The 14,300-nt window shown below is 32.7% G+C and overlaps 1 protein-coding gene across 1 annotated transcript; it reads right to left on the reverse strand.

Annotated features, from left to right (window-relative positions):
• Positions 1-1,237: 1,237 nt before the first annotated feature.
• LOC145002589 (uncharacterized) lies at positions 1,238-3,394 on the reverse strand. Its single transcript, XM_078961833.1, has 3 exons — positions 2,863-3,394; positions 2,126-2,749; positions 1,238-2,034 (listed from the first exon to the last, which is right to left on the reverse strand). Exons 1-3 carry the CDS (start codon positions 3,392-3,394, stop codon positions 1,238-1,240), a joined length of 1,953 nt encoding a protein of 650 aa, XP_078817959.1.
• Between the last annotated feature and the right edge of the window lie 10,906 nt (positions 3,395-14,300).

Consider the following 14,300-nt stretch of genomic DNA (forward strand, 5'->3'; position numbering starts at 1 on the left):
AAGAATTGGTCCTCTTCATCCTCATCATCATCTTCTTCAATAACACATTGTCGTAGATCATATACACCCCTTGGTTTCGTCTTGACGACAGCCCACCAATCTTTCAAATCATTCATTGCGGGATATGGTGCACAATACACTTGTTCTGCTTGTGACGCTAGGATAAACGAATCTTCATTTCTTAGCCTTGATTTGTATTTAATATCAACCAAATTATGCTTTCGATCCACACATACCCCTTCAGTAGGGTTAAACCATATACACTTGAACAATACTACGATGCAACACCCTATGCCTTGATATTCTACTTCTAAGACCTCATCCAACAACCCATAATAGTCACACTCAGTCTCATTGTAACAAGTCCCTCTTACACATACACCACTATTGTGTGTGACCCATCCATCACCATATTTTTTAGTATGCAACTTGTAACCATTGACAAAGTATCCTTTATAGGACCTAACATGTCGTAATGGTCCTCGTGCAAGGCATTTCAGATGTTGACTGATATCATTTGATTGTTGAAAAACCTACATTGATAAATTCATTTGTTAACTAATTCACGGGGGAAGACACTTTGGTAACACAAAATTTTCTCGTATCATACTCACATGATCTTTAAACCACTTAGCAAAATGTTGATCCCTAAACCTTTCAAATGCTCCATCATCCATATCAGGTTGGCTTTGGATCACATAATTTTCAAACAACCTTAAAAAATAACAAAAATTTTAGAGATTCACGATATCAAGGAAAAATAGATAACTTGACATACCTTAAAAAAGGTAGAACCTCAACACAATTGATCAAGATGTAATTATGAGCAATACGCATCTCATCATCTGTCAAAGGCCTCCGTTATCCACTTTTTTCGAATAATCTTCGAGATGGAACTTTGAAAATGCTTAATCGAGAGTCGACCATGGTATAACTAGGAATGTATGGGGAAAAATTACACGACTCACGATTCAACCGGGTTTCAATTGTAGGCAAAAAGTATTGTGAGCAAAAAGTCGATATTTCTCCAATCATGTAAGCCTCAACAATGGACCCCTCAACCTTCGCATGGTTTTTTATCTTTCTTTTCATTGATCCCAACTTCCTAAAAAGATGTTGGAAAAGACTTATTAGAAATTCCATAGGTTTTATGGTAGAATATTTTGTATGGTAAAAAAATATACCTTTCATAAAGATACATCCACCTATATTGAACCGGACCACCAAGCATAGCTTCTCAAACTAAGTGGATAACAAGATGCTCCATTGAATCAAAGAATCCAGGTGGAAATATTTTTTCCAACTTGCAAATGGTTTCAACAATAGTAGTTTGCAAGCGTTGTAAGTCATCTACGCGTAACACCCTTGAACATATTACACGAAAGAATGTACACAACTCTGTAATTGCATCCCATGTTGAATTTGGCACCATACCTCTTAGAGAAATAGGCAACAATCTTTGAAGAAATACATGGCACTCGTGACTCTTGAATTTGTAAAAGCTATTATCATCTACATTAACGCACCTCCCCCCCCCCCCCCCCAAGTTTGAGGCGTATCCGTCTGGGAATTTAAGTTTAATCAACCATTGGTATATTTTAGCTACTTGTTCTTTGCTCAAAGCAAACGATGCTCTCTTTTTCATATCCTTATTTCCCTTCTTCCATGTATGCCATTGCACTCGATTGCAATACATTTCTATATCTTTTCTTGCATTCATGTTGTCTTTGCTTTTCGGAGTGTCCATCACGGTGTTGAAAAGATTTTCAAACACATTTGTCTCAATGTGCATGGGATCACGGTTATGTCGTATTAACCACTTCCGCCAATATGGTAGCTCCCAAAAGATGCTCCTCTTAACCCAATTATGAGTAATCCCGAAACCAGGCAATTTTGCATTCTTCGCTCTAAAAGGTTTGCCTTCATAAACAGTTGGAAAGTGTCGTACTTGCTCCCAAATCTGATCACCGGTTAATATTGGTGGGGGGGCTAGATCTCTCAACCTTATTTGCCAGAAATCCTGTTTTTCCACCCCTATAAGTGTGTTGTTCAGGTAAAAATTTTCGAAGGCAGTCAAACCAACATGGTTTACTACCATGGTGTAATCGAAACGACCCCGACTCACCCATACAATACGAACATGCTAACTTGCCATGTGTGCTCCATCCCGATAACATTGCATAAGCCGGAAAGTCACTAACTGTCCAAAGAAGTATAGCTTTCATTATGAAATTGCATTTAGTCGAAGCATCATAAGTGACAACACCGTCTGTATATAGCATCTTTAACTCGTCAATTAGTGGCCTGAGAAACACATCTATATTTTGACATGGGCTCTTTTTTCCAGGAATAACTATGCTTAACTGAACATATGGTTCTTTTAAGCACATCCAAGGAGGCAAGTTATAAATTGAAAGGAAAACATGCCAACATGAATACGGGGTTGTATTTGAGTTATTTGGACTGAACCCATCGGTGCATAGCCCAAGGCGAACATTACGTGGTTCACTTGAAAATTCTTGATGCATTAAGTCGAAATGCTTCCAAGCCTCACCATCACTTGGATGGACCATCAAACCCGATTCTGTTTGATGTTCATAGTGCCATGTCATTTGCTTTGCCGTCTTTTTTGTCAAATACAACCTTTGGAGTCTAGGAGCAATCGGCAAGTACCTCATAACCAGATATGGCAGTCTGCCACTCTTGTACCGATCATGATCACACACTCGACACTTAGTCAAATCAGAATCTGCCCCATATAATATCATGCAATGGTTTTTGCAAGCATGGATCTTTTTTCTGGGAGTCTAACTATTTTTAAAAGCTTCTTCGTCTCATAGAAGTTCTCAACTAGCTTCTCACCTTTGGGTAGCATCCGCTTAATTTTAGGAAGTATGTGATCATAAGCAGCCTCATATATATTGTATTCTGACTTCCAATGCAACAACTCTGTTGCAGCTTGTAAATTTGAATAATTTTCACATCCATCCCACAAAGGTTCATCAGCGTCTTCCAACATATCATAGAACCCCTTGGCAGTTGGATTCGGGCGTTCCTCCATTACATCCATCAACATTTGTGTACACCCATTAACATCATCATCATCATCATCATCATCTTCCATCGGATTAGAAGATTCTTCCTCATGATGAAATATCGTATTTCTTTCACCATGTACCCACCAAGTTGTGTAATTAGGAGTGAAACCATTTTGTAACAAGTGAAGCTCTAGATCACCTCTTGTTTTATAATACATGTTCTTGCATTTAAAACAAGGACATCTAATATAATCCCCATCAACGGTTGCTTCATTAGAAAAAGCAACATTCAGAAATCCTTTGACGGATGCATGATATGTTGTGCTAAGATACCCATGATCTAACCATTTGTACATCTAGTCTCTATCACTACGTGTTGACATAATGACTAGCTACAACCAAATATATAACTACTATTTAGAAATTAGATAATGTAATCATATCCACATTACTAAAAGCATCCTTGGAAACTACAATTATACAATATGAAATACTTATTTTTATTATAACTATTCAATCATATTCCAAAAACTGTAGCGACTAAAAATGTAATTTTGGAAAATTAAAACTACAGGGACAAGAACTGTAATTCCTGCAAACTAAAAGCTTCAGGGACCAAAAAGATAATTTTGGAAAACTAGAACTATAGGGACCAAAAGTGTCTTGCTTATTTCCCTCTTTCATAGTGAACAAAATTGTAATTCCAGAAATTTAAAACTTCAAGGACCAGAAATTTAACTTTTGCAAATTAAAAACTACAGGGACTAAAAATGTAATTTTGTAAAAATAAACTACAAGGACCAGAAATGTAATTCCTGCAAACTAAAAACTTTAGGGACCAAGCATATAATTCTGGAAAACTAAAACTATAGGAACCAAAAGTGTCTTTTGCTTATTTCCCATTTTCATAGTGACCAAAAGTGTAATTCCTAAAATTTAAAGCTACAGGGACTAAAAATATAATTCCGGAATATTAAAACTACAGGGATCTAAAGTGTCGTTTGCATATCTTTTGTTATCTAACGTAATACTATACAATCTTTTCAAAAAAAATAATTTTTCATATATTTTAATTTCTTGTACCTAATTTTTTTTAGTTAAAATGTTGTTATAAAGATGTTATATCAAGTTGTATAATAATATTATTAGTTCTATGAGATCTTATTTAATTAATAATAAGAGATTAGTTATTGGTAATACTATTAAATTCGTGTTAATTTTAATACTCAAAAAAGCGATACTTGATTTAATAAATAAAAACAAAGAAAGTGAGTAAGGTAGAATTAGGAACATAAGCTTAAATAACGATGTGGTTTCATGCATGTGACAGATTTATGATCGATTTGCCAGTTGTTTTTGCTGGATTTCATGTGACTTAAATATATTAATTATTATTATAATCATTATTATGATTGTTTTAACTTAAGTACACAATTTGTACTTCATTCAACAAATATAAATCACACTTCATATTATAAAGAATTTAGTTACAATGTCACTACCAACTCGATATAACATCTGATAAAAAAAATAATCAACTGAAGAAAATGACGAGCTAGCAAAAATGTCTGCTTCATAAAAGAAGAAACTGAGCAAAAACAAAGGAAGGCTGAAGCAAGGGCAAAAAAGGTATATTTTATTTTTATTCAACAGAAAGATGAAAACAACAAAACCTTGTCCTCAAAGAATTACTCCTCAAGACACTTGGTGGTTCAATCATGGAAAATGCTAGCAATGGAAACACAAAAGTAAAGATAAACAATCGGGTGATCACTAAAACGAAGCTCAAAATGTTGAAGGTCAGTGTCCTTAAAATAATGGTCAGCGTTATTTATTCTTTGGTCAATATGCAACTTTCTTGAAATATGCAGTTTGTAGGGATCAATTACAAAGATTGCACTGATGGTAGTTCTAGAAGAGGGACAGAAACAAGTAAAAGGGAATATCTTCACGGACATGGACTCAACATTCACCTCTCGTCTTAACAGAAACTGATTATTTCAATATCCTAAAGTCAATCGATCAGCCAATTCATATAACCAATCTTAAGTGTTGCATAATCTACAAGCAAGTTGTTTACACCTTCATACTATTTGAGGCTGATTGTTGTATGATATTAACCTAAATTTCTCTCCGACTTTTGAGATTTATGCAGGAACCAAGCTTGGGAAAACTTGTAGTGCTGAGGAAATTCGTGGAAAAGGTTTTTGGATCTTATAGTAGAACCAAAGGATCTCCATATAGCTAATGATATCCTACAACAAATGTTAAAGGGTGAATGTTGGATAGGGGAGTTTCCTATTAGAAATAAGAGAGGAGAAAGGTTTGTTATCATCGGTTCCACTAAACCTTTACGTGCTAAAAATGGGATAGTTATAGGGATTATAAGTGTATCAGCTGCCCCACGCCCATATCAACAAATAAAGCTAAGTGCTCCTATCATAAATGAAACCAATACCTTGTTTTCAAAATCTATATGGAAAGGAAATGAACAAAGAAAGAATTGTTAACAAAAAGCTCTATCAAGAAAGAATGGGAAATCCCACAAAAAGATTGGTTATTTCAAATAAACCCAAAGAAGAAGATTACTTTTATGCCAATCCTTTAGGATTAAATATATATTATATCTTTTGAGCCCAGGGTAAGCTTTTGGTATTTGGTAATCTCATTCTCATCGAATGTAATGTTACCTTAGGCTAAGGCAGATATGTTCTGTCCACAAAAACTTTGAGAGGTTCCCTGCAGAATTCATGGATAATCTTCACATTCCTCTTTCAAGCAGGTGTTCTTCATCTCTTTCTGTAACATAATTTGTTGAATTCCATTTTCCGTCCTATATTAATGTTTAATTATATTTTTCAGGAGTTCCCTTAAGGTAACTGGTCAGATTCTTGTAAAATATAAGTTTGATGCTGCTAGATTTTCACCTTTCTGGAATGAGATTGTCAAGAATCTAAGAGAAGAAGATTACATTACTAATCTGTGAGTTTTTAGCTTCTATTAACATGACTTGTTTAGGTAAAATATTACATTTTTTCCCTCAGGTTTTGACTTTTGACGTGCGTTTCTTTTCAGGGAAATGGAATTGCTTCAAATGCCTAAAAATACTGGAACTGTTCCCATGGTGCAATAGCCTTTTTTTTCTACTAGCCAACAAGGTTACTAAAAATCATTCAATTTTGAATTTTTACATTTTCTTTATAAATATTTATTTATTTTTTTTTCTTTTTTATGTTTAGTTATTCCTTGCAAAAGATATAGCTGGAGAGAGTGACACACAAGACGAACTATGGGATAAAATTTCAAGAGATGATTATATGCAATATGCAGTTGAGGAATGTTTTTACACCATCAAGCTAATTTTGACTTCAATTTTCGACAAAGAAGGGAACGAATGGTATGTGTTTAATCAGTGTTAATTATCTCATTTCACTATTATTATTATAATTTTTTTAACATATTCATCTCCCACAGGGTTGAAAGAATATACGATGACATTAAAGCAAGCATAGTGCAAAGAACAATCCACTTTGACTTTCAACTGAAAAAACTCTCACCTGTTATGCAAAAAGTCACTGCCCTTACTGGAATTCTGGTCTGTATTTGTTTTTTAATCAACTTATTTTCTTTTTAATGTAATAATGTGGTTTTAAATTTTAATTTACTTACAGAAAGAAGGTGGAAGTCCTGAATTGGAGATTGGATCTGTGAAAATGTGTGGATGCAAGGGCATAAGATGAAACATGGTTTGATGAGAGATAGATGCATGAAGATGAGAGTGTTGGCTTCAAAATCTGTATATGCTGCTGCTGCTCCTGTGACAAGTACCACTGGCCTTAACATAGCTCCAATTGAACCATCAACTGGCAGTAGAAGTCAGCATCATGATTCAAGACCACATCAACTTCAAGACCTCAAAAGGGAAGAGGACTTATCAGAGAGACCACCTCCTAATATGAAAGAGAATTGGGGAAAACCTAAAGGTTTTGGCTACTGGTGTTCCTGAATCCTTAAATTCTCATAAATTGGATGACAAACTATGATGAATCAAGCCCTAAATCAAGTTCTAATTCTAACTTTTAGGGTTATTCATGTATATAATGCTGAGAGATAAGAGGGACATCGATTGAAAAAGAAAAAATGAGAAATTAAACCCTAACAAAGTATATTGTGCAATTGAACTAAAACTAACCTAATAGGGATGAGATTTACCTGAATCCGAAAGTTAACGAAGAATACTTTCAGCTTAAAAATGTGGAGGTTGCCGGAATCGGGTGAGTAGTGCCGTCATCGTCATCTGTTCAAACAGAGATTGTGAGATGGAAGTGGGTTAACAGATTGAAGGGAACTTCTATGCCATCATCTGTTTAAAATTCATGTCCAAAGTCCAGAGTAATAGAAAAAACAAAACCTAACAAAGTAAGAGCATTCGTGAACTTCAAAGTATGCTAGAGGGAAGGAAACGCGTACCAGAAATTTCAATGCATTTCATGAAGATGGAACTGGGTTGTCCCAATTTCAGGTAGAGATTGGCGATAGAAAAAACAAAACGCGCGTACCCACAATATAGTTTCCGTCGATGTTCTCTCGCTAAACGCGTACCAGCTGGCGCAATTTTTTATCCGTCGTTGAACCCTAGCTAAGGCCCTTCATTTTTCGACTGATTAGCGAGGGATAGTGGTGCATCGATAAATACTTGCGAGATCCATAGTTGATCCCTCGGTAAATCCTCACTAATATTCCACATGTGAAATAAATAAAATAACTATCAAAAACATATCAAAAACATGGTAGATCCGTCGTAATTCCCTAGCTATAAGTCTAAATTTTGCTAGAGAATAAATCCGTAGCAAAATCCATAGCTGAAACTCAAGTTTCTAGTAGTGTAAAGAGCAACTATTAAAGAATCCCTAACATCAAATTAGTAATTCTTATGGATCTTAATTCTAATTAAAATATCTCTAAAAGTAGTAATATCAAATTAGTAATTTTTCCAAATTTTTTAAAGCTATACGAAACTTTCGGAACAAAACGGTGTTTGGAGCTGTCAAATTATGGTGCGTTTGGTTGTGGAAAACTGTTTTCATTTTCTATGAAAATGTTTTCAGAAAATAGGGTTGAGTTTTCATTTTCAATTTTCAATGAAAACGCGTTTGGTTGGAACGGGTGGAGTTTTCATTTTCCATCTTAGAAATTTGGTGTGTTTGGTTGTGGAAAACTATTTATGAAAATGTTTTCAGAAAATAAGGTTGAGTTTTCATTTTCAATTTTCAATGAAAACGCGTTTGGTTGGAACGGGTGGAGTTTTCATTTTCCATCTTAGAAATTTGGAAAACTTTGAAAAACTGTAAAAATCATTTTTCTAATTTACATACAATTTGGAAAACTAAAAATTTTCATTTTGTTAAAAAACTTTGGAAAACTGAATGAACCAAACGCGTTTTCAAAATTTCCGTTTTTCTTGGAAAATTTTTCTAGAAAACTCGAAAATTTTCCACAACGAAACGCACCCTTTGTGGAAAACTGTTTTCATTTTCTAAGAAAATGTTTTCAGAAAATAGAGTTGAGTTTTCGTTTTCAATTTTCAATGAAAATTTTAGAAAACGCGTTTGGTTGAAACCAGGGGAGTTTTCATTTTCCATTTTAAAAATTTGGAAAACTTTGGAAAACTGTAAAAATTACTTTTCAAATTTACATACAATTTGGAAAACTAAAAATTTTCATTTTCTTGGAAAATTTTCGAAAACTGAATGAACCAAACGCGTTTTCAAAATTTCCGTTTTTCTTGGAAAATTTTCCTAGAAAACTGAAAAAAATTTCACAACCAAACGCACCCTAATATTTCCAGTGAGATTATTTTTCAAACTTCTTTGATTTTTTTTAATGGAACCGATAGTTGAAAGGTAAAATATATTGGTTGGTTTACAACCAAGATATTATTATTTTCTGTTTATAATACAATTTTGCTTTAAAAAAATATGGGGTAAATTACACCAATCGTCCCTCGTGCAGGTGCCGAAAAGCGTGTTTAGTCCCTATTTTCAAAAATTAACTCGGATCGTCCCTGTAATGTATTTTTTTAACTCGGATCATCCCTGATGGACATAAAATGTCTATTTTACCCTTTTTATTTCTTTTTTGATATATTTTATGACTTGTTTGTTATTAACTATTTAAAAGAAAAATAAAAAATCTAGAAAACAAAAAATGGGCCCACCACCCCCAAACACTTACCATCTACCCTAATCCTACCCACACCATTCAATCCCAGTTGGTTCATCTCCTTCACATGGGTCCCCGAAGCTAGAGAGAAATGGGTTGTTGGAGCCACCACCGCCATCGGTTCACTCCACCTGCACATCGCTTCTCCTGCCGGAAACAACCATCACGAAACTGATATTATTCCCTTTCCCTTTATCTTTCTCCTCCCCCTTTCTTTTATCACTTGCATCCACAACCCTGTATCAGATCTGAGGTCTTCATCATCTCTTCAAATCTTCACCTCCATGTATCAGATCTGAACGCCTCCAACAACGTCGCTAAAACGATGCCACCACCATACCTGCAACTCGTAGAGTGGTCGAAGAAGACGAAGGAAGAGTGGAACAAGATGGGTTCGGGTGGAGCTTTTTTTTGCATTGAGTCTCCTGTTCTCGCTGATTTCTTTGAAAGCTCCTTTGTTTTTTATGGAAGTGATTTCCGGAGAAGAAGACAACCACCATACGTAGGATTTTGATTTTGATTTTAGTTTCTGGAACCAGTTTCGATTTTATTTTCTGGAACCAATTTCAAGTTTCTTTTTTTATTTTGGTTTGGTTTGGGGCTCTTTACAGGTGGGTGTTGGAGGCAAATGGTGGTGGTTGCTAGAGGCAAAGGGTTGTGGAAGCTAAAACTGGTCGGAAACCTTCATCTTCTTTGATGTTTAGTAGATGTGAGCACTGGTAGGTGCTTGGAGGTGATGGTAGGTAGTCGGAGATGAAGGTCAATGGCTGGCTGGAGAGTGGAGGTCACTAGATGCATATCCTCCTCCACTGTATGTATTGCAACACCTAAGCAAGAAAAATGAGATTCATGGTGCTCCTTCCTCATTCTCATCAATCTCCTTTTTCTCATTAAGTCGGAAAAATGAGATTCACAGTCACCGGCGACAAAGAGAACACAGACTTCTAATTGATTTGTGCTCTAATGAAGAGATAAAGAGATAAAGAGGGTATACGTGGTGGGGTCCATTACTTTAAATAAACAAATAAATATTTAATTAATTAAATATAACTAACAAATAAAAATAAATCAAAAAGATAAAGATAAGGGCAAAATCGTCTTTTTATGTCTAGCTAACGAAATTAGGGATGAAACGTGAAAATTTTAAACAAATGAGGGACTTTCCGAGTTAATTTTTGAAAATAGGGACTCAATGTGCAATTTGACACTTACGGTAGGGACGAATCGTGTAATTTACCCAAAAATATGATTTATAAGCAAGAACCCCCAAGGGTTGCTATAGCAGTATTTCAACATGAGGTATCACTCTCTTACATGTGAGCCTCATGTCTGAATCCTTTTTGTGACATGAGTTTTAATCGGTTTTCAGTTTCACTAGTGTGATCTTTATAGCTTTTAACTTTTCGTATATTCTTGTAAAATCGATGCCGTATTTCTCTAAAGCTGTGATTTGTTCGATTCAAAGTTTGATTGTTGTCCATTCTAATAGGGTCCTCCTATATACACGAATTATATACACGAATTATTGGTGTATTGGCATTGAATTCCGTGTCTATGTAAATTAATCAGTGTTTTTAATTCTTTTTGTCAAACTTTCAATTAGGGTCCTCTAATATACATCAAATTTATAATTTTCCCCTTCTGCTTTGTAAAGTTTTATATATTAGGCTTCTACTTTTATTATATATATATATATATATATATATATATATATATATATATATATATATATATATATATATATATATATATATATATATATATATATTAAAATGTTAACGTTTATCATTAGGAATTTAAATCCATTTTAAGTTTATTTTTTACTACGATATATTTTATCATTTTAAATTTATAATTTTAACGATCGATTTATTTAAAAAATTTTAACTTGTTTCTAGTAACATCTATTTAACCATCCTTACGTCAAATGTCAAGCCTTATATATATATATAGCAGAAAACATTTATATTTATATATAAAATTATAAGTTATATGAAACATTAACAAAAATAGAATGGATAAAAATAAAAACTTGGTTTCAATTTCTTTCAATATATAGACCATTGATATTTCTTATATGTTAGACTGAAAGCAATTAACAATGTCATTTTGAAAGTGACTTTCGTTAAAAGCAAACATACGATATTTGTTATAAATATAGATTATATTAAATGACTATTGTTTCAATGAAAGTAACTATTGTTTCAACGACACATCGCCATTCGAAACGGATATTCATCTAATGGACACAAATGAAGCAGATGAAAATCAAATGGACACAATAAGTATTTAATAGTTTAAAATTTATATATATATATATATATATATATATATATATATATATATATATATATATATATATATAAGGCTTAGGGAATATGTAGTTGTTATGTACCTAATATTAGGTATAGATCCATTAAAAACAATATAGTTTTAATAAAATACAATCAAATCTCTCTACTATCTTTCTTGTATTTATTTTCCATATAACTCTTACCTCTATATATATATATATATATATATATATATATATATATATATATATATATATATATATATATAAAAGCTAAAGTTTCAAAAAGTATAAGGTATGATATGAAAATCAACTATAAATATAAGGGCATTTAATGAAAATTGAAAAGTAAACGTTTATTTAGTTTAATATATTAAAAAGTGTCAAAACTTTCAGTGATGTATATCGAGTCAATCAAAAATTCGTGCATTTGGAATTCAAGTCGTGCGGTTAGAATTACCCTTCTAATATAGTCCAACACTTAATATTCGACTATATAATTAGATATCACACTGTTTATTTTTGCTTTTGTGGTGGAAGTGTTGGTAGCCATTGTACGAAAAAAATAAAAAATAAAAAAAATGTGACATGAATGCTCTTTTCTTCCATTGTCCTTGTTTTCAAGACAAAATTGTATACAAAAAGTGTGTTCAACGCAACCGAAAGTTGTCATTGATCCATCTACTTTCACAATGTAATGCTTCCAGTCATGTCTTGAGTTGACTATGTATGACTCGGTGTTCTGTATCAACAAACCAAACTCTGCAGTCTGCATGTTTGGTATTCTTATATTATACTAAGTTTAAAAATAATAAAATAACATCAAATCATCATAAAAGTTATTTTGCTATATACGTGTATAGTGGGTTTGCATTTTATTAGGCAGATTGTACCACTAACATAAATATACTCTAGTTTATATTTTTAGTCTACTCATAATAATGAAAAAAAAAAAAAAAAAAACGATTTTGTTGATAAATATAAACAGGTGACTAAACTAATGATGAAGCGATGCCGAATCCACTATAACTCCTTAAATGAATTTGATGATTACTGAAGTAGATTTTGGTTTAAACTTAAAATGTTATAACAAAGATTAATCATGATTAACATGAAAATAAATTGCAAAAATGACAAAATAATTGCATCTCAAATGATTGTCAGATTATATAAGATTAGATGAAGATACTTAAAAACGACAAAATGAGAAATAAACATATAATAATAATAATAATAACAATAACAATAATAATAATAATAATAATTTTTTAGAAAGTGGTTAGGCGTGGTACGAAAATATGATTGAATATTCGTCCTTAATCCTACGTGGGATTCCATTTTGAATACATACAACCAACTACATGTAAATAGTAGCTACTTCATATAAAATCGGGTTGTTTTATGCAAAAGACAACCAAATTTGTTTAGATTTATAATTTTGTTATCAAAGTATGGAGTTATAAAAGATTTCATAAAAGTAATATAGATTAATTTGATTATCATTATAAAACTAATATGGATTAATTTGATTATCATTTTTGCATTTAGTTATGACTAACTTAGGATTAAGAACGACAAACAAGTTTAATTATACATATTATCCCAAATGAAACTTTTTGTAAAGTTCATACATATGCTTTTATTATTTTCAAATTTCGATAGCTGACTTAAGAATTAGAAAAGTATTAGTTATTCTTTTTATTTTCGATACCTAAAAACTTTTATATTAAAGTTATTTATATATCACGTTTCATGGAACGTTAGACTTTGATCCGATATTTGTTTCGGTAGGAACTATGTGGATTGTGGATAAACGAAATACAAATAGAAAGATTAACAAAGTTGAGACTTGTGTTGGAAACAATTTTGTTAATAAAGAGTTTATGAAATATTTATAAACCTATAAAACTATATAATCTTTTGTCTTTCGGAGGGGGGGGGGGGGGGGTGGTTATTGTTTTATTGGTTCGGATTGACTTCTCAGTGTAAGGAATCAATGACGAATCAACGGGAAAGAAATGCAGTAATGTGCACACCAATTAGTTTACTGAAACAAAGAGGTGTAATCTCAACTAATTTAATGAACAAAAGTTGAATGCTACTGTGATTGACAGATCGTCAACTTCTGTTGTGATCGCAGACTCATCTTCTGTTGTCTTCTCCCTCCTCGCTTGCACAAGTTGTCCTGTTGGTGGCTTATTTCGGCAACCTCCTCCGGTGGTGATTGATCAAACTCATTAAAAGAAACAATGAAACAAATAAGTATAAAAAAAAAATACTCATTCCTATTATCTATTGTTAGGCTAATTAAAATTCCATTTTTTTGGCACTGTGTTGAAAAATCATAAAGTATCAATTAGGTTTGTTAAATTAGGGACTTAGGGCAAATATGTGAACTTTAAAACATAACTTTGTTATTAAAGTTGAACTTTATGTCTAATGAAATTGCGATTTTTATTTTTTCTTTATAGTATATTACACGCTTTTATTTTCGGGATACCCCTATACTTTGACTCTGACTCTGCCACCGGTAATGTGCCACTTGTTTTCATGACAAACATTATTACGAGAGATGTAACACATTAATGGGACAAGTGAGCTCTTACGAAACGTATTGTAAAAAAGAATGGGTTGATAATTCGTTATAATATTTTGAGTGTGTGAGAGAAATGTACTTTGGAAAATGCGACACATCAATTAAAAACAAATGTGGCGTGAAGAATAGTACATTGCTATAACTTTAAGTG

This window comes from Lactuca saligna, chromosome 6 (assembly GCF_052625555.1).
Source record: "Lactuca saligna cultivar CGN05327 chromosome 6, ASM5262555v1, whole genome shotgun sequence".
Lineage (NCBI taxonomy): Eukaryota > Viridiplantae > Streptophyta > Magnoliopsida > Asterales > Asteraceae > Lactuca > Lactuca saligna.